Source organism: Triturus cristatus, chromosome 4_1 (genome assembly GCF_964204655.1).
Source record: "Triturus cristatus chromosome 4_1, aTriCri1.1, whole genome shotgun sequence".
Classification (NCBI taxonomy): domain Eukaryota; kingdom Metazoa; phylum Chordata; class Amphibia; order Caudata; family Salamandridae; genus Triturus; species Triturus cristatus.
In genome coordinates this window covers 1207685838-1207710369 of record NC_140585.1, presented here as the reverse complement: position 1 = coordinate 1207710369, position 24532 = coordinate 1207685838, and the positions used below count along the sequence as shown (strand labels likewise).

At 48.5% G+C, this 24532-nt stretch overlaps 1 protein-coding gene across 2 annotated transcripts in view; it reads right to left on the bottom strand.

Moving 5' to 3' along the window:
- The window catches only part of DIP2B (DIP2 acetate--CoA ligase B (putative)), a 768291-nt gene that overhangs the window by 247801 nt on the left and 495958 nt on the right, over window positions 1-24532 (bottom strand). For both annotated transcript variants that reach the window (XM_085654541.1, XM_085654539.1), the window contains exons 20-21: window positions 22410-22490; window positions 21687-21814 (exon numbers count right to left, since the gene is read on the bottom strand). In XM_085654541.1, coding sequence (XP_085510667.1) covers window positions 21687-21814; window positions 22410-22490 — 209 coding nt within the window. The remainder of the gene's footprint in view (window positions 1-21686; window positions 21815-22409; window positions 22491-24532) is intronic.

Here is a 24532-nt window from a genome sequence, read left to right as displayed (position 1 = left end):
TGTCATGTCTCTGCGGACAAAGACAGCCTTGCCTGAGACGTGTGTTTGAAAGGCTTTTAGGGCTAGAAATATGGCCAGTAACTCCAGATGGTTGATGTGGAGTAACTTTTGTTGAGGTGTCCACCTGCCCTGCATGGTGTGATGTAGTAGGTGAGCTCCCCAGCCAGGGAGAGATGCATCCGCAGTTAGAACTATTTGAGGAACCGGCTCTAGGAACGGTTGCCCTTTGGAAAGGTTTTTGGTGGTCCACCACTGCAGAGAGCGATGGGCACGACCGTCTACCAACACCAGATCTGATAATTGGCCCTGAGCCTGGTTCCATTGGCGTGCTAAGCACTCTTGGAGAGGATGCATCTGGAGTCTTGCATGAGGTACTATGAATATGTAAGAGGCCATCATCCCTATAAGTTGCATAAACACTCGGGCTGGAAGAGTGTGTTGCGGTTGAAATTTGGCGGGAAGAGCTTGTATGCTTGCTATCCTGGCGGGACTGGGGTAGGCTAACGCTTTTGAGGTGTCTATGGTGGCACCGAGGTATTGTTGTACGTGGGAGGGATGCAGATGGGACTTGGCGTAGCTTACTGTGAAGCCCAGGTCGTGAAGTAGTTGGATAGTGGCATGAGTGTGTTGTACACACTGGTTGTATGAGCTGGCTTTTATGAGCCAGTCGTCTAGGTATGGGAAGACGTGGATGTGTTGTCTTCTCAGGTGTGCTGCCACTGCCGCTAGGCACTTTGTAAACACTCGCGGCGCTGTGGTGACTCAGAAGGAGAGTACTTTGAATTGGTAGTGGTGACCGTCCACTACGAATCTGAGAAACTTCCTGTGAGCGTTGTGCACGGGAATGTGGAAATAGGCGTCCTTGAGGTCTATGGTGGTCAGGAAGTCGTCCTGGGAGAGCAGAGGAAGCACCTGCTGGAGTGTGACCATGTGAAAGTGGTCTGAGTGCATGTATTGGTTTAGGGGTCTGAGGTCCAGAATGGGTCTTTCGAGAGCCGTCCTTTTTTTGGTATCAGAAAATATAGGGAGTAAACTCCCTGGTTTTGTTGGCGGGTAGGAACTGGCATTTTTTTGTAGGAGGGAGATCACCTCCTGCTGTAAAAGTGACAAATGTTCCTGTGACATTGGGCGCTGTTTGGGTGGAATGGTTGGGGGGTAGATGTTAGTTCTAGACAGTAGCCTGATTGAATTGAATCTGTTGTACCCATCTGTCTGAGGTGATGGTAGCCCAGACAGGAAGGAAATTGTGGCGTCTGCCCCCAACTGGAGTGGAATAGTCTGGGGGGAGTGGAGGGAAGTCACTGGGTGGGAGTGGAGGCAGAGCGGGAGGTGTTAGATTTGCCTCTGCCTTTGTTGTTACCCCTGTAACTGCCTCTTTGGAAACCCCTAGTGAAGGTGGATTGGGTAGGAGCCTTGTAGAAAGTGGAGGCGCTGTCGGAGGAGTAGCCTCTCGTGGTGCTTCTAAAGGAGGAACGGCGAAAGGAGTGTCTGGGAGCTTGCGACTGCAAGGCTCCCATAGATTTTGCCGTGTCTGTGTCCTTTTTCATTTTTTCGAGGGCTACATCGACATTAGGGCCAAACAGGTGTTTCTCATCAAAGGGGTGGTTGAGGATGGAACTCTGAACCTCCGGTTTGAACCCTGAAATGCTTAGCCAGGTATGCCTACGCAGAAGGACGCTAGTATTTATTGCCCTGGAGGCGGTGTCCGCTGCATCGAGGGCACAACGGATGGAGGTATTAGTGATATTTTTACCCTCCAGAATTAGTTTGTTGGCCCTATCTTTGTTTTTGCCAGGGAGGTGTTACATTATTGACTCTAGCTCATCATAATGTGCCCTGTCATATCTGGCTAGGAGCGCTTGAGTGTTAGCAATGCGCCATATGTTGGCAGCTTGGGACGCTGTCCGCTTACCAGAGGCGTCCAGGAGTTTAGACTCCTTACCTGTCGGTGGAGCCTCACTTGATGACTGTGAATTGGCACGTTTGCTCGCATTGGAGACTACCAGGGAGTCTAGTGGTGCGGGGCCTTTAATGTAGGTTGGATCTGTTGGGGCGGCCTTATATTTTTTCTCGAGGCGTGTGTTAATGACCCTGGCCCTAACGGGGTCTTTAAAGACCTCTGGTGCGTGCTTAATAACCCCTTTACAAAAAGAACTATTGATGAACAGAATGGAGAACAATTTTATACATTCACCCCAGTACAGAGATCCGGGCCTAAATCCATCGTTTTTTTGCTCACCATGCCGTTACAGTTTCGACCCAGCCATATGCAAATCAGTCTTGACCCTGTGCCCAATGGGAACAGTCCAGCCCAAACTGCCAAGCCAGGTCCTCCCTGGACTGGAACCAAGCATCCTAGGACCGGTTTCAGGGTTTCACCCCTCTTCAGCCAGGATAGCTTGATTCCAGTGGCATGGAGAGCACGGGACTCACGTCTGAGCATACACGTCCAACTCGGGGTGACAAATGCAAAACGAACTATTGATGGACAGAATGCAGAACAATGTCATACATTCACCCCAGTACAGAGATCTGGGCCTAAATCCATCGTTTTTCTGCTCACCATGCCGTTCCAGTTTGGACCCCGCCATATGCAAATCAGTCTTGACCCTGTGCCCAATGGGAACAGTCCAGCCTGAACTGCCAAGCCAGGTCCTCCCTGGACTGGAAACAAGCATCCTAGGACCGGTTTCGGGGTTTCCCCCCTCTTCAGCCAGGATAGCTTGATTCCAGTGGCATGGAGAGCACGGGACTCACGTCTGAGCATACCCGTCCCACTCGGGGTGACAAATGCAAAAAGAACTATTGATGGAAAGAAGGCAGAAAAATTTCATACATTCACCCGAGTACAGAGATCTGGGCCTAAATCCATCGTTTTTCTGCTCACCATGCCGTTCCAGTTTGGACCCAGCCATATGCAAATCAGTCTTGACACTGTGCCCAATGGGAACAGTCCAGCCTGAACTGCCAGGCCAGGTCCTCCCTGGACTGGAAACAAGCAACCTAGGACTCGATCCACTCGGGGTGACAAATGCAAAAAACCTTTGCTGGGCAGAATGCAGAACAATGTCATACATTCACCCCAGTACAGAGATCTGGGCCTAAATCCATCGTTTTTTTGCTCACCATGCCGTTCCAGTTTGGAGCCAGCCATACGCAAATCAGTCTTGACCCTGTGCCCTGTGCTGAAGAGGGGTGAAACCCCGAAACCGGTTCTAGGATGCTTGTTTCCGGTCCAAGGGGCGTTTGGCAGATCGGGCTGGACTGTTCCCATGAGGCACAGGGTCAAGACTGATTTGCATATGGCCAGGTCTAAACTGGGGTGGCATGGTGAGCAAAAGAATGATGGATTTAACCCAGATCTTTTGACTGGGGGTGAATGTTTTGATTTGTTCTGCATTCCGTCCATCAATTGTGTATCTTTTAATAACCCCTATAAGCATGGGCAGAATTGAGGTGGACCTTTGTGCAGTGTCAAACGTATCTAAGAGGAAATCCTCCTCTACGGGTCTGTGTGGAGATCAACCCCGTGGTAGTGGGCAGCCCTATGGAGTAGCTGGTTAAAGAACATGGTGTCTTCTGGGGGGGCGAGGGTCTAGAAGGGTAAAGATCGTCCTGCGGGACGTTAGGGACGTCTGGGATGTTGTAGTCATCCCATGGGTCTGGGGAGCCAGTAGGAGTAGGGTCCCCTGTTGGTTGGTTGTCCACCCCATCCCCTGAATCTTAGATAATATCAGCATCATCCTCATCTGGAGATGGTGTGGGAGAATGATGGGGTGGGGGAGAAGGAGGAGGGGGTGTGGAGGAGGAGAAGGAGAAGGAATCCTCAAAGGGGTGGTGGCAAAGTCTCTCCTTTTTGGTGGTGGACCTGGTGCAGGCTTGTCCAGTGATCTTTTTCTGGTGCTAAGCGTCAAATGCCCAGTCTTTGGATCCTTAACGAGTGTTTTCTGGTAAGGATCGGATCGAAACAGTTCCTCCGTAAGGGGCAGATCCTTCGGTGCCGATGGTGTCGGAGTCGTGGGTTTTTTAGGCGTCGATTTGGCACTGGTTCTTGGTTTGGAACTGTGGGGTTTAGAAGTGTCTTTTGACTTCCTCGGTCCCGAGGTAAGTTTCGACTTCGAGGTTTGAGAGTCGAGGCTTTTCGGCTTTTTGCTCGGCTCCGAGGGTGTTATTGGTGCAGAGGAGCCGGTGCCCGTCTCCGGCGCCGAGTGCTTCAGTGTCGAGCTCGGCGCAGAGGAGGAAAGGGGCGTTTTCTTTTTCGTGCCGGTGTCGATGAGAGTTTTTCGGCACAGAGTGTAGGCTGGCTCGAGCCCGAGCTGCCTGAAGGCTTGATGGGCTTCTTAACCTGGCCTGGAAGCGAGGTATGGGAAGCAGTCTTTTGGTGCATACCTAGGCCAGAAGGCGTGACCGAAGCCTTTTTCAATGGCGTGGAGGGGGGTTTAGGGTCGGGGTCGACGTCTGTACTCACGCCCCTCTGTGCCGGAGTGATGTCCTCGACGTCGGAGTGGTCAGCTTTGGAGGCGCTGACGAGGCCCTCTTCGGTGTGCTGGTGTTCCGGAACATCGACGCCTTCTTCAAAGATGTCGTCGGGGATCGAAGTCGAGTGAGCCATTGTTCTCCTTGCTCGTCGGTCCCGGATCGTCTAATTCGATCGGAAGGAGGCGCAAGCTGGACAGTCCCTTGCCTCGTGTTCTGGAGAGAGGCAGAGGTTGCACACACCATGGAGATCGGTGTGGGGAAACTTCGACCCACATCGAGGACACTTTTTAAATGGCGTCCTTTCCATCAGCCAGGACCGGAGCCCAAGTAGGCCCGAAGGCCTTCATCGACGACCGGAATCGAAGACTTCGATTGTTGAGAGTCGCTTTGAGTGTGGAGAACGCGATCGAGACAATACCGTCGAATGGGGGAGGATTGCGCGCCGAACAGGAAAACTGGAACGGTTCCGAACTGGAGCGCGAAGAACACATCCGAGCCCGATGGCGGAAAAAAAACAATCTGAGGATGGAGCCGAAGCCCATGCGCAATATGATCCAAAGGAGGAGTCACATACCTCGTGACTTCCAAAGAGTTTTCAAAGAAAAACAACTGCAACATCCGGGCCCAACACCAGATGGCGATCTATTCACAGTGTGTAATCTGCAGCTCATATGCCTCGAACACAAACATACAAGAATATAAATGATTTGCTTTACAAAAGAAGCCTGACAACTCTGGGTAGAAGAGAGGGATGTGTCCTTAAAGCTACTCTGTTGTGATGGAAGATTGAGAAGGGCTCAGTATAGGAAGTTGGCTCTGTATATACTATACCAAAGTAAGGTATAGTGTGCACAGAGTCCAGTGAATCTCCATAGTTAGAGGTAAAAGTAGATAGCACCTTACTCTCGATTTGTGCTAGTGTGGGCGAGCAGTAAGGTTTTATCAGAGGCTAGTGTTAAGCAATTACTGTACACACTAAGGCAAGAAATGATTTCACACACTCAAAGACTGAACTCTCAACAATTTGTTTTGTATAAAAATATTATTTAGTAGTATTTTATTTCTAGAACCAAGCCAGACTGGGTGCAGGTAAGTGAAATAATACTTTGCAGGAATAATACAGTTGAATGCAGTTGTATGTAATTGATTTTGATACAGGTAAGTCAATTATTCCGTTTAAGTTGAAATTACTTTCCAGTTACTGTATGATTACTTTTTAAGTAACTTTTTCTACTAACTGTTATATGCCTAGATATCACACTTGGATATTTCCTAGATCTACTCAGTGTGATATGCCTAGACATCACAATTGGACATTTCCTAGATCAAAGGTAAGTAAAACAGTTTTTGTAAATATACAGGTTGTTAGGTTTTCATACAATTTCTCAACTCCACACAACATTTTTCACAGAAAAGCAGTCAATACAATCCTATGGGAGGAAATTAGGTTATCGGTTTACAGGTAAGTACTTTTAGAAGTTGTGTTTCTGGAGTTAGAACAAGGGTTCCCCCAGTGTCACGGATGCACTCTCAAAGCACCCTCAGCGACACTAGGGCGGCCGGGTGCAGAGTGCTGCGGTCCAATGTTATCCAATGGGGGATAGGGGGCCTCCGGTTGGTGGCTGCTCAAGAGCAGGCCACAAGGTTGAGGGAGCAAAGCTCCTGGACTTAAGCTCAGGGCAAAGTGGGGTTCAAGTTAGCACCCAAAGCGCACACACAGGGCGGCCAGGTGCAGGATGCTGTTTTGGCGTTGGGCGCCTTGTTGTTTTCAATGAGGATTCTCCGGTTGCAACAAACACTGCAGGCTCAGGGACGAAGAGCTTCTGAACGGAACCACCGGTTGGAGAGGTAAGGTGGGATGTCGTGGGGTGCCGGGATACAGTTGGTTGGGTCACCAAAGGCCGTGGGGCGTCAGGTGCAGGGGTGTCTTTTAGCATCGGGTTTTCCTTGCCGACTCCGGTCGCAGTCGGGGGATCCTCCAGAAAGGGGCTGCAGGCGGTTGTACGGCAGTACAACGCTGGTAAATACAACACATGCCTTTGCTCGGATTTCTTATAACGCATGTGTGAGAAAGTGGCTCTGTATATACTGTTCCCAAATAGGTACAGTGTGTACAGAGTCCACAGTCCCCAGAGGTTTGGCAGAGGCTAAAGTTAGATATAACCTTACTCTCTACAGTGGTAGCTTGGTCGAGCAGTAAGGCAGTATCAGAGGACAGTGTACAGCATTTGTTGCACACACTCAGCCAGCAAATGGTCTCACACACTCAATAACTGAACTCTAGACCAATGGTTTATATAAAAATATATATGTCTCAGAATGAGATGCTTTAGGTAAATACATTTGCAATATGCAATTGACTTTTGTAAATACTGGTTACAGGTTGTTGCCATAGGCAACACAATTTCAAACACAATAATGCATTGAGCTCAATGGAAGTTTTAAGTTATTTGCAATAGATTACTTTCAGGATTACTTTTGTAACTCCAGGACTGGATCCTAGATTCAGTCCTGGGTCAGTTATTGTGCAGGGTTCGCGGTTTCGGGCTGGTGCCAGGGGTTAGAAGCTGGTTTTGAGCAGAGCCTCTGCTCATGGGAGTCCCAGGTGCTTAGAGCCAAAAGGTAGCCAGGTCCTCCGGGGTTTGTGAGGTTGCTGGCCACAAGAGGTGCCGGGATGTAGCAGGAGCAGGTACGAGGGTCGACAGGCCGATAGGGCTGGGGCCAAAGCAGTTGGTGTCTTCCTCTTCTTAGCAGCTGCACGGCAGGTCTTCTTTCTTCTTGCTCTTCTTTGTATTTTGGATTCTGGAATCTGGGGAAGGAAGGTTCAGGGTGCCCCTAAATACTAGATTTAGGGGTGTTACAGGTAGGTACATGGCAGGGACCAATGGGTCTCTGCCCTGGGGTGGGTACACCCCCTATCCTGCCACTCTCCTGTGGGAGGGGGACAGTAGCCTAGTCCTGATTGGGCAGGGCCTCCCATCTTCAAGATGGCGAGTGCCCAGAGATGTGCTTCACCTCGCCTCCCCCACCTGAGGGGTGGGGTTGGCAGGCTGGCACATCCCCTGTCCTTATTTGGGGTTTCCACCTAGTCTTCCCGCCAGAGTGGGGGGTGAAAACCGGTGGGGGCCAGTTTGCTGGGTACAGCAAGTGGCCTGGGGAAGCTCACAGAGGCGGCATGCCTTTGAAGCTTCCCACTGTCCATCCTGGGGGAGGAGACCTAGCACCACACAGGGATGTGTGCCATGTCGACTCTTTGTTTTGTCTTGTACCCAGACACTCAGCCTGCAAGGGCAGTGTGTGTGTGTTAGGGTACATGGCCTCTAAGGGTGGCACAATGAGTGCTGCAACCCTTAGAGGCCTTCCCTGGTCACAAGGCCCTGGGTACCTTACCAGGGGCTGACATGTGGCCAGGATTTGCCAATTTGGGTTTGAGGTTTTTAGGGAGGGAACATAGGCCCTGGGCACCTGATTGGCAGGAGTCCAGGGCGCACTCAGTCAAAGTACATTCAGCAATTCATCAAAAAGTGGGGGCATACCATGCAAGTAAGATGGCACTTTCTCACAGCATGTTTTTACTGCGATTATGCATTTACATCGCATGCCAATACCACGCATTGTTTTTACATTTAAAAACAATGTATTTGTGGGGGAAGACTGATTTCCCCCCCCCCCCAACTTACCTTAAGTACGTGGCATTGGCATGCGATGGAAATGCATAATCGTGGTAAAAATAGGTGTGCTAAAAATTTGCGAGGCAAAGGCATGCAATGTATTTACCCCGTTGTAAAGGCTGTTTTCCCTGCAAGCGTCAGCTGGAGACTTTAGGTGATCACCCTAAATACTAGATTTAGGGGTGTTACCGGTAGGTAAAAAGGTTGGGACCAATGGGTCCCTTCCCTGGGGTGGTACACCCCCTATTATGCTACCCTCCAGTGGGAGGGGGGCATAAGCCTTTTCCAGGTTGGCGGAGTCCCCCCATCTGCAAGATGGCAGGGACTGAGAGTTGTGCTTCACCTCGCCTCCCCCACCTGAGGGGTGGAGTTGGCAGAGGTGGGCACACCACTCTTCCTCACTACTTTTTCAAGCCGGTTCTCCCGCCCAAAGTGGGGGTCAGAAAATGAATATGCTACTTACCAGTATGCATCTGTTCTTGGCATGTAGGGCTGCTGACATTCATATCTGTGCATAGATCGCCGCCTAGTGTTGGGTCCGGACGTTTGCACGTTGTTGTCCTGGAAGAGTCTTCGAAGTATCCTTGGATAGGCGACTCCTCCCCTGGACTACAGTGCGCATGGGCATCCTCTCCATCCTCAGATTGTTTTTCGCCATTGTGGCAGTGATGGAGTAGATACAGAAAGTGATGACCATGCTTGCAGTAATTCTGAGAGCTGCAGCTGCGACAGGCGCCGGGGAGGAGGGAGGGCGATATGAATGTCAGCAGCCCTACATGCCAAGAACAGATGCATACTGGTAAGTAGCATATTCAGTTCGAGGCATGTGGGCTGCTGAATTCATATCTGTGCATAGAATACATAGCAGTGCCCTCTATTGGCGGCGGCTACCCGTGCCAGCTGCAGCGGTCTGAAAAAGTGTTTTGAGAACAGCCTGTCCTACAGCTGCCTGCTGTTTTGACTGCACATCTACGCAATAGTGTTTTGTAAATGTGTGTGTAGTGGACCATGTGGCTGCTCTGCATATATCATGCAGGGGAATATTTCCTAGGAAGGCCATGGAAGCCCCCAACTTACGTGTTGAGTGGGCTCGTGGTGGAATAGTAAATGTGCGTTTTGCTTTTTGATAACAGATTTGAATACACTTAACTATCCATCTGGCTATCCCTGCTTTGGAGATGGCGTTACCTTTGTGGTGTGGGGCAAAGGCAACGAACAGTTGTTTTGTCTTCCTGAAGGGTTTAGTCCTATCGATGTAGTACATGAGGGCCCTCCGTACATCTAGTGTATGTAGTGCCCTTTCTGCAACAGTTTGTGGGTTTTGGAAGAAAACTGGCAGTTCAATAGTCTGATTCATGTGGAACTGCGATATTACTTTGGGCATGAATTTGGGGTTGGTACGTAGTACGACCCTGTTGGCGTGAACCTGTATAAATGGCTCTTGAACGGTTAGTGCCTGGAGTTCACTAACTCTTCTTAGGGAAGTGATCGCTACAAGGAAGGCCACTTTCCAGGTAAGGAATTGAATCTCGCATGAGTGTAGAGGTTCAAAGGGTGGACCCATCAGGCGTGTGAGGACCAAGTTGAGGTTCCACATTGGAGCCGGTGGGTGGCTTGGTGGAATGACTCGTTTGAGTCCTTCCAAGAATGCTTTGATGGCAGGCACTCTGAATAGAGAGAGGTGCTGCCTGGTTTGCAGATAGGCTGAGATTGCGGTCAAATGGACACGTATAGAGGTTTACGCCAGATTGCATCGATATAGGTGTAAGAGGTAACAGATGATGTTTTGGATGGATGCGTCCAGCGGGTTGATGTCATTATTACCGCAATAAATGACGAACCTTTTCCATTTGGCTGCATAGCAAGCTCTGGTAGTGGGTCTCCTGGCCTCCTTGATGATGTCCATACAGTCAGGTGGCAGGTTGAGATAGCCAAACTCTAGGACTTCAGGAGCCAGATCGCCAGGTTCAGCTGTTGCGGATCTGGGTGCTGAACCTCTCCATGGTTCTGCGTCAAATGCGCGGGTTTGATCCGCAGCCTTTGATGCGGCACCACGGAAAGTTCGAGGAAGGTGGTGTACCACGGCTGGCGTGCCCACGTGGGAGCAACTAGGACGAGTGTCAGGGAGTATTGTCGGAGTTTGCGAGCCACCAGCGGTATCAATGGCGCTGGGGGAAAAGCGTACGCAAATCTGCTGGACCAGTTCATCCATATCGCATTGCCCTGCGACTGCGGATGTGGGAATCTGGCGGCGAAGCTTTGGCATTTTGCGTTTTCGCTTGTCGCGAATAGGTCTATCTCCGGATGACCCCACTGCTGGAAGTACGGTTGGAGTACTGATGGGTGTAACTCCCACTCGTGCATCTAGTGGCTGTGTCTGCTGAGCAGATCCGCCATCTGGTTGTCCTTGCCAGGGAGGTGTTCCGCCATGAGGAACATGTTCCTTTGAATGGCCCACTTCCACATGCTCTGAGCCAGATGAGACAACTGTGGAGAGTGTGTTCCTCCCTGTTTCTGTATGTAGTACATTGCGGTCATGTTGTCCGTCCGGATCAACACGACCTTGTTGCATAGATGTACTTTGAATGCCTTCATGGCTAGGAAGATTGCCATCAGTTCCAGAAGGTTGATGTGCAACTTCTTTTGTTGTGTTGTCCATAGTCCCTGCACTGTGTAGTGGAGTACATGAGCTCCCCATCCCTGGAGAGACGCGTCCGCTGTCAGTACTATCTGTGGGACAGGCTCTTGGAATAGTCGGCCCTTGCAAAGGTTTTGTGGATTCCACCAATGCAGAGAGTTGTATGCCCGACCACTCACCAACACTAGGTCCTTCAACTGTCCTTGAGCCTGATTCCACTGACGTGCTAGGCACTCCTGAAGTGGGCGCATATGTAATCTCGCGTGCGGGACTATGAAGATGCAGGAGGCCATCATGCCTATCAACTGCATAAACACTCGCGCTGGAAGTGAGTGATTGGGTTTGAACTTGGAGATCAGCAGTTGTATGCTGTTGATCCTCACTAAATTTGGCTGAGCTGTGGCCGCCAGAGTGTCTATAGTCGCACCTAGGTACTGTTGTACGTGTGCGGGCTGGAGATGGGACTTTGGGTAATTTAGTGAGAATCCCAGACTGTGAAGAAGGTGAATGGTGCGGGACATGTGGCTTGCACATTGCTGGGCTGACTTCGCTTGAACGAGCCAGTCGTCTAGGTAGGGGTAGACGTGTATATGCTGCCTCCGTAGATGTGCTGCCACCGTAGCTAGGCACTTCGTGAAAACCCTGGGCGCTGTTGTCACGCCGAAGGGAAGGACTTTGAACTGATAGTGCTGCCCTTGAACAGTGAACCTGAGGTATTTTTTGTGTGAGGGGTGGATGGGTATGTGAAAGTACGCATCCTTGAGGTCCAGTGTGGCTAGGAAGTCTCTCTGCTTGAGAAGCGGAAGGACTTGCTGTAGAGTGAGCATGTGAAAGTGCTCTGAAAGAATGTACTGGTTCAGGGGTCTCAGGTCTAATATAGGTCTGAGCGACCCGTCCTTTTTTGGAGTTAAGAAGTAGAGGGAGTACACTCCCGTACCCTGCTCGTGGATGGGTACGACCTCTATAGCGCCTTTTAGAAGCATACTTTGCACCTCTTGCTGTAAGAGCGTTAAGTGCTCTGAGGACATAGGACGGCTTCTTGGTGGTATTGTGGGTGGAGTGGAGGTTAACTCCAGACAGTAACCGTATTTTACAATATCTTTGACCCACCTGTCCGTGGTGATGGAGTTCCACGTGGACAGGAACCTTTGTAGCCTTCCCCCGACAGGTGTTATGTGGTCGGGAGGAAGGGAGAGGGCGTCACTGCTTGTTCTTGGGGGAGGACCTGGTGTTGCCGTAGCCACGTCCTCTGCCCTTTGTACTGGAGCCACGATATCCACCTCGGGTGTTTTTATCGTAGGTGGTCTGTGTATTGCCTTTGTTATATGTTTGTTGTGACCCCTGTCCTCTACCTGCTCCCTTGTTTCCGGGGCGACGAAAGGAGCCGCTCCGAAAGGACTGAGTTTGTAGGGCGCCCATGGACTTTGCAGTGTCTGTGTCCTTTTTTATCTTTTCGAGGGTGGTGTCAACCTCTGGCCCGAATAAATAGTCGGGGTTGACAGGCTGGTTGAGTATATTGTTTTGTACCTCAGGCTTGAATCCTGAGATCCGTAGCCAGGCATGTCGTCGCAGCATGACGCTTGTGTTTATGGCTCTGGCAGCCGTGTCTGCAGCATCTAGTGCACATTTGATGGATGCATTCGTGAGTAGCTGTCCTTCTCTGATGAGCATTTCTGCGCCTTCCTTGAACTGGTCAGGGAGATGTTGGAATATTTGCTCCAGTGTGTCATAGTGCGCTCTATCATAGCGAGCAAGGAGCGCTTGAGTGTTGGCTATGCGCCATATGTTGGCAGCTTGGGCGGCAACTCGCTTGCCAGAGGTCTCTAACACCTTGGACTCTTTGTCCGGGGGAGGAGCGTCACCTGTCGTTTGCGAGTGTGCCCTCTTGCGTGCATTCGCTACGACGATGGAGTCGAGTGGTAATTGGCCTCTGATGTAAGTAGGATCCCCAGGTGCTGATCTGTATTTCTTATCAATCCTGGGGTTTATCACTCGTGCCCTGGTGGGTTCCTTGAAAATGTCCTTGGCTGGTTTGAGGACCCCCTTCAACATTGGCAGAGTCTTTACATGTCTTTCTGAGGATGCAAAGGTGTCCATTAGAAAGTCATCTTCGATGGTATCAGAGTGAAGCTGTACCCCATGGTTATTTGCAGCACGTTCAATAAGAGCGTTGAACGCCGCAGTATCCTCCGTAGGAGATGTTTTTGCCCCATAGAGTTGTGGGTCCTGTGCATCGAGAGGTGCACTGGGGTCTGCAGGGTCGCCCCAAGTTTGATCAGGGTCCTGCTGGTCATCAGGGTCTGTGTCTACATGGTAGGGGACTTGGTCATCCATGTAGTCCTCCAATGCATCTGTGTCGGAGCGTGTGGGGGAGAACCGGTGTGGATCCTGGTAGGATGAATGGAAAGGTTCATAAAGGAGAGGTTCTGATTCTACAGGCAACTTCCTTTTTAGTGGGATCCTGAAAGGGTCCAATGGCGGCTCCGAAGTTATCCTTCGGTCGTGGAGAATCATCCTGCCAGTGTCGGCGTCGATGACACGTGCCGGAGACGTCTCAGCAGGTGTGACCGTAGTTTGGGTGACCCGTGTCCTGAGTTGGAACATTTTTGGGATTGTCGACAGAGGCAAGCCGAAGGTAATGTTGGCCGGCACCGAAGAGGCTGCTGGAGCTCCGATCGAACCGGAACCCGACGTGTCCTGGAGGACAGCCGTGGTTTTGCTGCCTTGCGTCGCACCAGGTCGTACTTGGGGCGTCTTTGAGGCTTTGGCACCGGCCAGGTTCGTAGAGGCGGCCGTGGATTTTTTCGGCGCCGACGGTTCATCGAGTCGAGGTGCGGAGATCACCGTTGAAGTCTTCGATACGTGAGGCTTAGGTGTCGTCGAGGGAGCGATGCGAGACGCAGCAGGCGGTACGGCCCTCGGTGTCGTTGGTGCCGGTAGCCGAGCAGGTTTGTCGGTGCCGATGGCCTTTTTCCGTTTGTCGACTCCGACGTCGCCCGCTTCAAGTTCGGCACCGAAGTCTCTCTTGGTGCGGTCGGTGCCGACGCGTTGCGCTGGCGTCGAAGGCGTGGAAGGCCTCGATCCGACCAGCGCCACTTTCAGTTTCGGTTTCTGAGGAACCGGAGCAGCTTTCGGTTTCGCGGTAGGGAAACCAGCTGGTTTATGCAGTAATGGCTGCCGCTGAACGTCCGAGGCCGGGCCCGAGGGCGGGGCCGAAGAACTGCGGGATGGGTCTCGGGTAAGGCCCGAAGGCGATCCCTCGACCGGAGCCATAGGCTGTGGCACTGGTGTTTCTTCGGTTTGAACAGGTAGGCCTTGTTCATCATTGGAACTACTCTCTTCGGCCCCTAAGGCCTCCTCGTCGTCTCCTACCTCGGTGTCGTCTTCACCTCTGTGGAAGAGTGACTCGTCTACCTCGTCCGATCCGGGTTCGTGTTCGGAAACGGGACTGGAGGGCAAGACTTCTAATTCCTCGACGTCTTCGGCCTCGTCGAAGATGTCTGTTGGGGCCGGTGCCGCGTGCTGCGCCTCGAGTCTCGCCGCTCGTCGATTCCGTAGAGTCTTCTTGGAACGGAACCGGGCACAGGCCATGCATGTCGATTCGTCGTGGTCCGGCGAAAGGCATTTGTTGCACACCGGATGGACGTCGATGTGTGGGTACTTCGCATTGCATACCGGACACCTTTTGAATGGCGTCCTCGATTCCATCGTCGAAGTAGTCGATGGACAGGTAAATGCGAAAAAAGTCGGTGCTGAAAGTTAGTAAACTAACAAGATTATATCGAAACCCGATCGATAAACAGTACCGACGCAAACTAAAGGCCTTTTGGCCTCGACAAAATATTTTCCTAACTTGAGCTAAGATAGCACATCCGAACCCAATGGCGGAAAAAAACAATCTGAGGATGGAGAGGATGCCCATGCGCACTGTAGTCCAGGCGAGGAGTCACCTATCCAAGGATACTTCGAAGACTCTTCCAGGACAACAACGTGCAAACATCCGGACCCAACACTAGGCGGCGATCTATGCACAGATATGAATTCAGCAGCCCACATGCCTCGAACTGTGGGAACCAGTTGCTGAAAGCAGCAAGTGGCCTGGGGAAGCTCACAAATGCGGCAAGCCTTTGAAGCTTCCCCTTCGTGTACCCTGTCCCTCCTGGGGGAGGAGGCTTGGCACCTCGTCCCAGGATGTGCATTGTTTCAGGCCCCCAAGAGCAGCAGGCTCTCAACCCAGGGGTCCAGAAACATGTCTGGTGGTGGCAGCTGAAAGCAGCCACTCAGCCTGGACACTAGTGGTAGGTTCGTTTTCAGGGGGCATCTCTAAGATGCCCTCTTAATTCATTTTTCATTAAATCCAACACTGGCATCAGTGTGGGTTTAATGTGCTGAGAAGTTTGACACCCAACTTCTCAGTTTTCAGTGTAGCCATTATGGTGCTATGGAGTTCGTAATGACAAACTCCCGGCACCATATACTCTTAATGGCAGCAAGGCACTTACAATGTCTAAGAATGGACTTAGACACTGTAGGGGTACAGGGCCCATGCACCTGTACCCTCACCACTGGTATAGTGCATCCAGCTAGAGGGGTGACTGACCTATGCCAGGGTAGTGGGTTGTAGGCATGGCACACAGGGATGTGTGCCATGTCGATTCTTCACTTTGTTCTGCACCAACATACGCAGCCTGCAAAGGCAGTGTGTGAGTGTGAAGGTACAGGACTTCTAAGGGTGGCACAATAAGTGCTGCAGCCCTTAGAGGCCTTCTCTGGTCACAGTGCCCTAGGTACCTGTGGTACCATTTACCAGGGGCTGACCTGTGGCCAGAGATGCCAATTGGGTTTAGGCTTCAAAGCAGTTCTAGTGAAAGAACATAGGCCATGGGTACCTGGTTAGCAGGATCCCAGGACACACTCAGTCAAAGCACATCAGAAATTCAGCAAAAAGTGGGGGCAACCATGTAGAAAGAGGGCACTTTCTCACAGGAAGGATTATACTTTCCTGGCAAAATAGATCATGATTTTTGTCAAGGCACAGAAAACAAATCTTTTCCATTTACACTCATAAGAACTCCCTGTAGATGGTCTCTGCTTCTTTGCAAATGTTCACACAGTTAGGTGGTAGATTTAAGTGTCTATATTGTATAATCGCAAAACCATGCTGCCAAATTCAAGGATTCTACTTTGGGATGGAAGATCTTCCTTCTCATTCTGGACAATAGACTGTGGGTGCATTGAAGTCTCTTGTGGGGTTTGAATAATGGGTGAAGTAGCTCTGGGAACCACCAGTTTCTCGACCACTCTGATGCTATCTGGATCATGGTAGAGGGACAAGAGTTTGATCTTCATGATTACTGAGGGTATCAGTGGCAATGGAGGAAAAGCGTTCAGAAATGTATTCAACCAAGTTATCAAAAGATCATTGCCCATTGACTGTGAATCCCATATTCTGGAGCCGTGGTTTGATCAGGGTGTGTTTTAGGGGGGTTGCAAATAAGTCTATTTCTGGGAGACAAGTCTTGAATAACAGGCTTGTAATACATCTTTGTCAGGTTACCATTCGTGGTTTTAGTAAAACTGTCCACCTGGCGATTTTGAACCTAGTAGATATACAGTCTGAATACATAGATTTTTTGTTAACAAAAGCCAGACTGCTTGAGCCTTAAATGACCGAATTCTCAATCTTGTGCCTCCCTGTTTGTTCAAATAGTACATTGTGGTTTTATACGTCTGAGCTACAACTTTTATTTATTAATAGTGCTAGTTTACAAGCTCTGAGAGAGAGAGAGATGGACTGCCTTTAGCTGGAGAACATTGATGTGGTTGTTGTTGCGAGGCCATTGGAATTGTCTAAGTGACCTCCCCATCCAGTGAGAGACTCATCAAACACTATGGTCTGAGTAGGAAGATACTGGTAGAATGGAACTGCTTTAAGAAGATTTTTCTTGTTGAGCCATCACTGAAAAGACTGTTGAGTTGGTTGATTTAAGGAGATTCTGACTTCAAAATCATCTTCATCTTGTGTCCATTTATCTTCCAAGCACTGCTGGGAGGTCTCGTGAAAACGGACGGTGGGTACAAAAAAAAATAATAATAATCAAGAGGCCATGGATTCTAGTAGAAAATTACCTTTTTCTCACTGTTGCTTTTTGTCAATTAACAACTGTGAGATTTTTGACACTTCTCCTTTGACAGACTTGAGAGATGCTCCCAAATAGGATGATTTTTCCAGGTTCACATGTAGCCTAAGTGGTCTAACAACTTACCAGTGTAGTTGAAGTCCTTTTATGCTGGGCAGGCTGTGCGAGCTTTGATCCACTAATAGTCTAAATATTGTATTGTAATTGCATTTATGTAGTGCTCACTACCCCTGACGAGGCGTCAAAGCAGAGTGCTTCAGTGAATAGCACGCTACTTCATAAAGGATTACTGGTGAATTAGAATAGTGAAAATATGAAAGTAATTTGTGTGGTAGATATGTTAGTCAGTTATTTGGATTGAGAAGGATAGTGACGGGATAGAAAAGGGAAAAAAAGGTTTGTATTTACATAGCCCTTGCAACCCTTGATGGGGTGTTGAAGCGCTTTTTTGGCGAGTAGCACGCTACTTCTGAACCCATAAATGATTAGTGGTGAATTAGTATAAGAAAATATGAAATTTATTTCAGTGGTGGATATCTTTGTCAGTTATTTGGATTGAGAAGGATAGCGGAGGGGTTGAAGAGGTAAACAGGTTTGCATTTATATAGCGGTTACTACCCCCTGATGAGGTGTTGAAGTGCTTTTTTGGGGAGTAGCACGCTACTTCGGAACCCATGAAGGATTAGTTGTGAATTAGTATAGTGAAATGTAAGAAAGTGGGTTTCTGTTGAAGTAACCCCCCCTCCCCTTTTTTGCCTCATAGCTGATGCACTTTTCCTTGTTGTGCCCTGGGCTCCTGCCAATCAGGTGCCCAGGGCCTGTGTTCCTTCCCTAAAAACTGCCTAACAGCCAAAACCCAAATTGGCAAACCCTGTCCACATGTCAGCCCCTGGTAAATGGTACCCTAGGTACCCAGGGCCTTGTGACCAGGGAAGGCCTCTAAGGGCTGCAGCACACATTGTGCCACCCTTAGAGGCCCTGTACCCTAGCACACACACACTGCCCTGGCAGGCTGAGTGTCTGGATACAAGACAAAACAGAGAGTCGACATGGCACACATCCCTGTGTGCCATGCCCACAACCTACACTGCCCTGGCATACATACCTCTAGCTGGGTACCCTATGCCAGTGGTGTGGGCACAGAGGCAGGAGCCCTGTGCCCCTACAGTACCCAGGTCCATTCCTGGGTCCTGTAAGTGCAGTGCTGCCATTTAAGAGTACATGGTGCTGAGAGCTCGTCAAACACGAGCTCCACAGCACCATAATGGCAGCACTGAAGACTGAGAAGTTTGGTATCAAACTGCTCAGCACATTAAATCCACACTGATGCCAGTGTGGGATTTAATGTACCCAGCACCCCAGAGGGCATCTTAGAGGTGCCCCCTTAAACCTAACCTACAATCCACATCTGCTCTGAGGCTGCCTAGGCTGCCACATAGCAGACATGTTGCTGGACGCCTGGGTAGGAGAGCCCCTGCTCTCCTGGGCCTGCAACAATGCACATCCTGGGCGAGGTGCTAAATCTCCTCCCCCAGGATGGGCAGGGGGAAGCTTCAAAGGCATGCCGCCTCTGTGAGCTTCCCCAGGCCACTGCAACCCCCCACTCTGGTGGGAAGCTTGGCCGGAAACCCCAAATAAGGACAGGGGATGTGCCAGCCTGCCAACCCTACCCCTCAGGTGGGGAGGCGAGGGGAGGCACTTCTCCGGGCTCTCGCCATCTTGAAGATGGGAGCCCTACCCTATCAGGACTAGGCTACTGCCCCCCTCCCACAGAAGAGAGGCAGGATAGGGGGTGTACCCACCCCAGGACAGGGACCCATTGATCCCTGCCCTTCACCTACCTGTAACTCCCCTAAATCTAGTATTTAGGGGCACCCTGAACCTTCCTTCCCCAGATTCCAGATTCAAAAACTACAAAGAAGAGCAAGAAGAAAGAAGACCTGCCCTGCAGCTGCTAAGAAGAGGAAGACACCAACTGCTTTGGCCCCAGCCCTACCGGCCTGTCGACCCTCAAACCTGCTCCTGCTCCAACCCGGCATCTCTTGTGGCCAGCAACCTCACAAACCCCGGAGGACCTGGCTACCTTTTGGCTCTAAGCCCCTGGGACTTCCATGAGTAGAGGCTCTACTCAAAACCTACTTCTAATCCCTGGCAGCAGCCCGGAACCGCAAACCCAGCACACTCTCCACCAGCCAAGCCTGGCCAGTGCCAGAGTGAACAAAGACCACGCAGACGACCCCACGGCGACTGTGACCCTGAGTCCAGCACCCAAGGACCTCCCTTGACACTCCTGAAGAAGCCTGCAGCCTCAGAACAAGGTGCCCCCCCTACCGCGATCAACAGAGGGTAAGATTTCCCGACACCAAAAGGCACCCCTGCATGCGGCGCCCCGCAGCCCCTGTGCCCAATCCCGGGGTACCTACCTATCCTCCAACTACCCAACTTACCTCTCGAAGTGGTGGTGGCACCTGAAGAATCCTCGTCCCCGAGCTTGCAGTCTTTTTCTAAACCGGAGATTTCCCATTGAAACCAATTGAACGCCCGAAGGCTCAAAATCACCCAGCACCCAGCCGCCCGAGTGGCCCTGGTAGTGAAAACGCTACACCTACCTACTTCCCCACTTGCCCTGAGTAAGTGACCAGGAGCCCAGCTCTCACAGCCCTGTGGCTTGCCAGTCAGCAGCCACCAACCAAGGCCCCCCTATCCCTTATAGGATAACATTGGGCCTAACGCTCTCTGCACCCGGCTGCCCTAGAGTCGCTGAGGGTGAACCAACTGTACCTACCTGACCCTGGGGGACCCCTGAGTCTATGCCCAGAACCTCAACTCTGCCAGTCGAGTACTTACCCTTAAACCGATAACTCTATTTTCCTTATAGGGTAACATTGACTGGCTTTTTCCTGAAATTTCTTCTAAGTGTGGACTTTTCAAATCTTAAAATATTCACCAAAAATCAGCCGAGTAACGAAAACGAAAATACTCACCTGCTCTTAGGTGAGCTCCCAGTGCTGGATCTTGGTGCCCAGAACTGACTCTGAAAAATACTTACAACTGTACTTACCCTTAACCCAATTTTCTTCCATAGGAAATCATTGATTGTTTTTCTGTGAAATTTCTTCTAAGTATTGATTTCTGCAATCCTTAAATATTCTTCAAAAATCGTATATCTGAAAATGTAATTACTTACCTGTTTTGGATAAAGGTCCCAGTACTGAGTCTAGGCACCCAGTACTGGATTACAAAAGTAACGAGAACATACTGTACCTGCAACTTGAATTTTCTACCATAGGGAATCATTGACTGTTTTCTTTGAAATATTTTCTAAGTGTCAACTTTTAAAATAGCTAAATCTTGTTTAAAAATGATTACAGTAATTAAGTCGACTTTCATCACTTGATTCTGAGTACTGACCCAGGAATGAATCTAGGATCCAGTCCTGGAATTCCAAAAGTAATCTAAAAAGTAATCTGTTGCAAATAACTTGAATTTTCCATTGAGCTCAATGCATTGTTGTGTTTAAAATAGAGTTGCCTATTGCAACCACTTGTAACTATTTACAAAAGTCAATTGCATATTGCAAAAGTATTTATATGAAACATCTCACTCTGAGAAAGTATATTTTAAAACCAAGTGTTGGTTCTAAAATAAAACAAGCATATATTTTTTTATATATAAACCATTGGCCTAGAGTTCAGTTATTGAGTGTGTCAGACCATTAGCTGACTGAGTGTGTACAACAAATGCTTTACACTGTCCTCTGATACTGCCTTACTGCTCGACCAAGCTACCACTTTAGAGAGTAGGGTTATATCTAACTTTAACCTCTGTGAAACCCTGGGGGACTGTGGACTCTGTACACCCTGTACCTATTAAGGAACAGTATATACAGAGCCACTTTCTCACAAAATTCATTTTTCTTCAAGAGATGTCGAGTATGCTTCAAAAGTATTTGGTTTAGTTATCCTCAAGTATTCTGAGATCCACTCAGCATGATCCGGAAAAATAACTGAGGCTGGGAGGAAAACTGCCACTACAGTGCATGCAGGGTAATTGAAGCTGGTGGCACTTTAAATAAAAATTACAGTGTATGCTGAATGCAGCTCTTGTGCTTTAGACCTGACAGGCACCTTTCCCTTATGTTTCTCTGTATTTAGAGCAGGTTTTTAGGTTGACTAATATTATAAGGGACATTGGTACAAAAACTGTTGTAATGTGGTTTAAAATAATATTACTATAGTTTTCTGTAGAAAACATGCAGTCAACCCTGGGTCAGAATATTGGCGGCGTCACCATACCATTAAACCCTGAGGAGGCTACTCTGTCAGAAGAATACACATATGAAATAAGTGCTCCGGTGTCCCCGCCCGCAGGTGGGATTATTCTATGTATATGACCATCAGTTAGAATTCTACGATACAGAAATGATACAAGCAAAAAAGAAAACAAAATGGGGAGCCACTTTACTCCATACCAAAAGAAACATGAATTAACAGATATGCAAAAGTCTGACCGCTGCCTCCATAAACACGACTCCAATAAGAATTTAAGATTAGCGGCATCAGTAGTCATTGTGTTGCAATCATTGCTGTCACCGGAAGTCAAGAGTGCAAAAGCCAACTCAGTTGCTGGAGGCGCATAAAAAACAGATTACAGTATAAATGCGTATGCATTAAGCCTAACATACATTTTTACTTGTCTAAGAGCAATTTTACAGAAAGTTGGGAAAACAGGTGCGCACACAAAAATAAAATCACTAACCTGCCCCTGTAGACGGTTTTCATAGATTCAACCGCTAAAGCAGTGGCGACAATGTCATCTGCGTTATGTCGACGCCCGCTGACCCCCAGTAATCCATCTATCTTCCCGACCACAAACAAAAGACTTCCCTGAAATTTGAAAAGACCATAGATTATACAAACATTGTAACAGATTTTTGTTTCTCGTAGGGTTACACAGCGAAATGTACTGTCTTTTATGTGTAATTTCTTTCAGGTTCCACAGGGGACAGGGAGTCAAATGAGAAAGCCAAACCTTAAGAAGCTGCAAGGTTAAAGATTCAAATGGAATACTACTAAAACGCTCTTTAAATGTAACAATGGTTTGTCACACTGTGAATTTTTCACCTATTTACATGTTTGCATCACCTGCCAATAAACACAAGCATTCAATGATCTAAAAGATACTATGATGGGGAACTGTATAATGCAATGATGTTTTGTAACATGCAAATGTTTTGTTAAAGGCACCAACTGTTAGGTGTGGTAACAGGAAGGTCTGGAGGAGGAGAGATTTTCAACTTATTACTTGCAGCTGAGTTGCCTTTCCTGATGTTCCTCATATCTCCAACATAACCGAATCAAAGTGGACATGTTTATGTTGGAAACCATTACACGGCCTTCAAGGTACCATATACCTCACATTTCATTTACCAGGCACCTGGGAATTTTCATAAACACAGCAAGTGCCCCAAACATTACTTACAGGTCCAACAAAACCCAGCAAGCCAGAACGTATGAATGGTGCTTCTCCAACAGGAGCTCCTACTGAATTCACAGGTGTCACCTGGAAAGAAATAACCAGAGGTGTGATTTACAGAAACACATTACCAACAATGAAATATGTACATCAGAGACCAAATGAAGAAAGATGACCCATATCATATATTTATATTACTGTACTACAAAGTCTGGAATTCATTCTTACTAAATCTGAGTATGTCAAATGCTAGTCGGTATGTGCTGGATTCATGGTAATATTACATTAAAGCCTGCTGAGATTAAGTGTATGCACATTCATCCACTGTAGATAATCTGCAGCTATGGCACACTATCAGTTGGCCAGCCCTGCACTGAATAATGGCATCTAATCAATGCCAAATGCTTTTAAAGCCACCCATTACATCTACCTAGCAGCAAGCGGCACAAGAAGCTCTGGAATCGGAAAATGCATGATCCGTGACATCCAGAGCCCACAAATAATCATTTATATGGACTGCCAACACAGTTTGGATCTGGCTTCCTATTCTCTTTGCTATTCAAAGATCTTAAACCATTTACGGCAGACAAATGAGAATAAACATGTAATATTATTAAAGATTTGGATGTCCTGGAGGCGCCATTAAGTTTACAGTTCCCAAACAAGTCATATAGTCCAGCCTTTTTATTCAAATGCACATCAAAACACTAAATCCATTCCAATAACAAGATACCAAACAATCATGGAAAAACTGATCTAAAAGAACAAATCACATGCAAGAGATAAACAAATGTGGCTTCAACTATTACCTGGCATACTCAAACTTGCTGCAGTTTATTTGGGATCATATTAGGAAACTGAGCAAATAAAGTCAGTTCTTGCCCATGAGATGGAAGATGGCTCCCCTAGTCTCATATTTTAGAAGGCTGTCTATGGCAAACAGAAACGTGAATATTACAGCTGAATTTTTTCCCTCCTCCAACAATGGAAGGCACCTCAGTGACCCTCCAGACCTAGAACTTCAGCAGGATCTATGGCCATGATTCATAGTTCAATACCTCCAATCGAGCAAAAAGTTGAAGGCACATCTTTTCAGAACGCTATGTTACAATGCATTAACTTTCCACAACCCAGCTACCTGCCCTACCACTCTTTGATTTTTTGCTCTTCTTTGATACCTTTACAGCACTCAACTCTTCCCTTTGGCCAGGGTCACGCTACTGAAATACCATAAACATACATTTCTAAAAATGCTCCAGATGTTAATACCACTATCATCAAAGGCACCTTTCTAACCACCTCATCAGCATCCGAGGGCCCAAGAGTTACAGGATGCCAGGAGGCCTAAAAGTCACAGAACTTAGAAAACCAGAAGACATGGGATCAAACATTTGGCTCATGCCCTAGCCTTCTATTGTCTCTGAAACTTCAAAGTACTTTTCTGTCTGGACATGCCCAACATAACAAGTATCAATAGGAGAATATTTGTCACGAACACCGATAGTCAAAACACAGTTTTAAAAAAAAAAACACTAAAAACTTGCTGGCTGCCAAGCATGCCTTGGGCAGCTACTGTCTAAATATGGGAAGTTGTGTATTTCTGTCCTAGGGGTTTGTCATCCCCACAGCCAAAACTTTTGTGAAGATGCAAGCAACCACCATCAGCCCAAACAAGGGGACAACAATGCTCCACCACAACAAGAAAATCAAATACAATGTTTGTACCATGTGAGAACTATAATGTAGATATAGGTTTCAAAGCTGAAACACTTACAGCGTACGAAGCACTGAGAGCATCTCTAACCTTTTATTTCTCGAAAGCCCTAGGTCTAGTTAATGTTCCATCTTGATGAAGCCTCTCCTCCTTCGAGTGGTGAGGTAATGCTAAAAATGCTGGCAAAGCAATTGGTTGGCCAACGTGGAAGGGAGTACCAACTTTTAGTAGGAAGGCCATCCTAAAATTCAGTACCATTTTGTCCCTAAAGAAGGCGGTGCAGGGCAATTGGACCAAAGGCACCTGCAGTTCACTCAAGATGTTCATGACGATGTAACAGCAATGAGGAAAACTGTCTTTAGTGTTAGGAGCCTTATTGAACAGCTGGGCATACCCTTCAAGCAAGTGCACACAG